Below are 2015 nucleotides of genomic sequence, written 5' to 3' on the forward strand. Positions count from 1 at the left end.
GGCGGGCTTGCAGCTTGTCTTCCCTTCCCACGCGCGGGGGGGGGGGTCCTCGTTCGGCTTAAAACGCCTGTGTAGCTGTTGCTCTTATTACTATTAAGCTGCCCTCGCTCGTGGGCTGTGATGGGCAACTGGCTCCTCTCCTTCCCTGCAGCCCTGGAAGCAAGAATTCCTAACGGGAACGACCGCCCGTCGGGGGTTGCCGCGTTTTGCAGCTCCCGTGGCAGCTCTCGGATGCAGCCCCCGGTGTGCCCCCAGCCCGGGCAGTGAGCCCCCGGTGACAAACCGGTGGCTTCTGTCACTCTTCACAGGGAGCTCGGGGTGCCCCATCCCTCCTCCCCTGGGAACAACCAGCCCCGGGAGTTTTAACCTGGAGAGTGTGAGATTACAGCCTCGGCTCTTTCTAGCAAACCCAAGAACAGCGTTTTGGCGTTTATTTAACAGCATGAAACCTCCGCTAAGGTATCGGCAGTGCTCTGGAAAGGTGATGGGGGAAACAACAGCTTTGTAACAACAGCTTTGGGAACACCATTAAGCGGGATCAGTTGCTCTTTGTTTAGCATCAGTGTAAATGAATAACCTACAAGGAGCGGGAGGTGCCAAGGCTTTACCCAGTAAATCTCCTGAGGACCCAAAATAGCGGGGGCAGAGCACGGCTGTTTAAATCTTCTTATTCACGAACCAAGAGGGGATGGATGTTGAAAACGCCGGAGAGCCACATCCCGCTGGGGCAGAGTGCTTGGGCCGTGCCCGCACTGTCACTCCCAGCGGTAAGGGCTGCAGAGGTTTTTCTTTTCCTTTTTTTCCTTTTTTTTTTTTAATTAGTTCCTGGCTTCAGCAAGCTCCAGGCCTGCTGAGCATGGCTGGCAGCGTAGCTGGACAGTTTTCCCCCTGCAGTGAACACCTGATGCAGGTGGTGGTAAGCGGTGGGTGTGAGGGAGACACGGAGCTCCACGCACCAGCGGCTGAACGGTTTAGGCAGCACAGAACCAAGACAGGCAACAGCAGCAAATCCGGCATTTTATAATAATAATAATCTGGCATTTAGAGTCAGGCGAGGGAAACTTTCCTTAAAGCTCTCCAGGCAATAAGGTTTCCAGTATCCTTTTGTTTGCCTGTGGTTTTTCAGGGTTATGTGCTGCAGGAATTCCTATTCCTGAGCATTTTAATTTCTGCTTCCTTAGCTCTTGCTTCGTGTCACTAGTGCTGGTATTAGAATTCCAGGGATCAGGAATGAGTGCCTGAGCTCCCTGCCGCAAACAGGTAGCTGTGCATGGGGTGGTTACAAACCCTGGTGGTCCAGGATTCTGAAAAGCCCCGCGATTTGCAGGGGTGGAGTCCATCCAGCGCCACGTTTGATGGAAAAATGCCACCTTTCTGTCCTGCTTCCCAAAGAATTGCAGAGCAGCATCTCTGCTGCCGTTCGCGAGGGCTTCGACAGCAGACCTGCCAGGCTGGGCTTTGCAAGACGGGGAGGAACGCTGCTCCATTCGTTGCGTTATTTAACTCTCTAATCTGAAGTTCAGGAAGGGACAAGGCTAGCGTAGCATCCCGGGGAGGGATGAGATGCTGATAACGTGCTTGACTTCTGCTTATCTGAAAGCACTTTGTGTGCGTGTGGTCCTCCTCTCTGCAGAGTATGGAGCGGACAGTGCGTGGAGCCTTCTGGATTTAACACTTATTTTGCAGCTTTCTGCATTGGAGGAGAGGGCCCAGCACTTGCAGACCCTCCTGCTCTGTGTCCGGTCTGTGCTGGTGTGGGTGATGGTCCAGTACGAACTGCCGTGGCTGCGAAAGCGGTTGCTGGGTTGGCCTGAGCTGGGAAATAGTGAGAGGCTGCGGAGAAACAAGCCCCGTGGTGCAGAATGCCCCTAATTAAGTTTCCTTTCTTTTGGGGGATTCTCTAGTGGATTTTGCCCTGAAGGTGGTCCAGTGGTCAGAGTCGGAGACAGTACGACTTCAGCTCTGGGACATTGCAGGTACGTTCACGCAAACCACGAAGCTGCTCAGGAGCAGAA

General features: G+C 53.8%; 1 protein-coding gene across 1 annotated transcript in view; it reads left to right on the plus strand.

Moving 5' to 3' along the window:
- Window positions 1-1761: 1761 nt before the first annotated feature.
- RAB29 (RAB29, member RAS oncogene family) overlaps window positions 1762-2015 on the plus strand; it is a 5754-nt gene continuing 5500 nt past the window's right edge. Inside the window, exons 1-2 of the mRNA XM_009327431.1 lie at window positions 1762-1825; window positions 1878-1976. Of these exons, the coding sequence (XP_009325706.1) occupies window positions 1762-1825; window positions 1878-1976 (163 nt within the window). The remainder of the gene's footprint in view (window positions 1826-1877; window positions 1977-2015) is intronic.

This window comes from Pygoscelis adeliae, unplaced genomic scaffold (genome assembly GCF_000699105.1).
Source record: "Pygoscelis adeliae isolate BGI_AS28 unplaced genomic scaffold, ASM69910v1 Scaffold197, whole genome shotgun sequence".
Classification (NCBI taxonomy): domain Eukaryota; kingdom Metazoa; phylum Chordata; class Aves; order Sphenisciformes; family Spheniscidae; genus Pygoscelis; species Pygoscelis adeliae.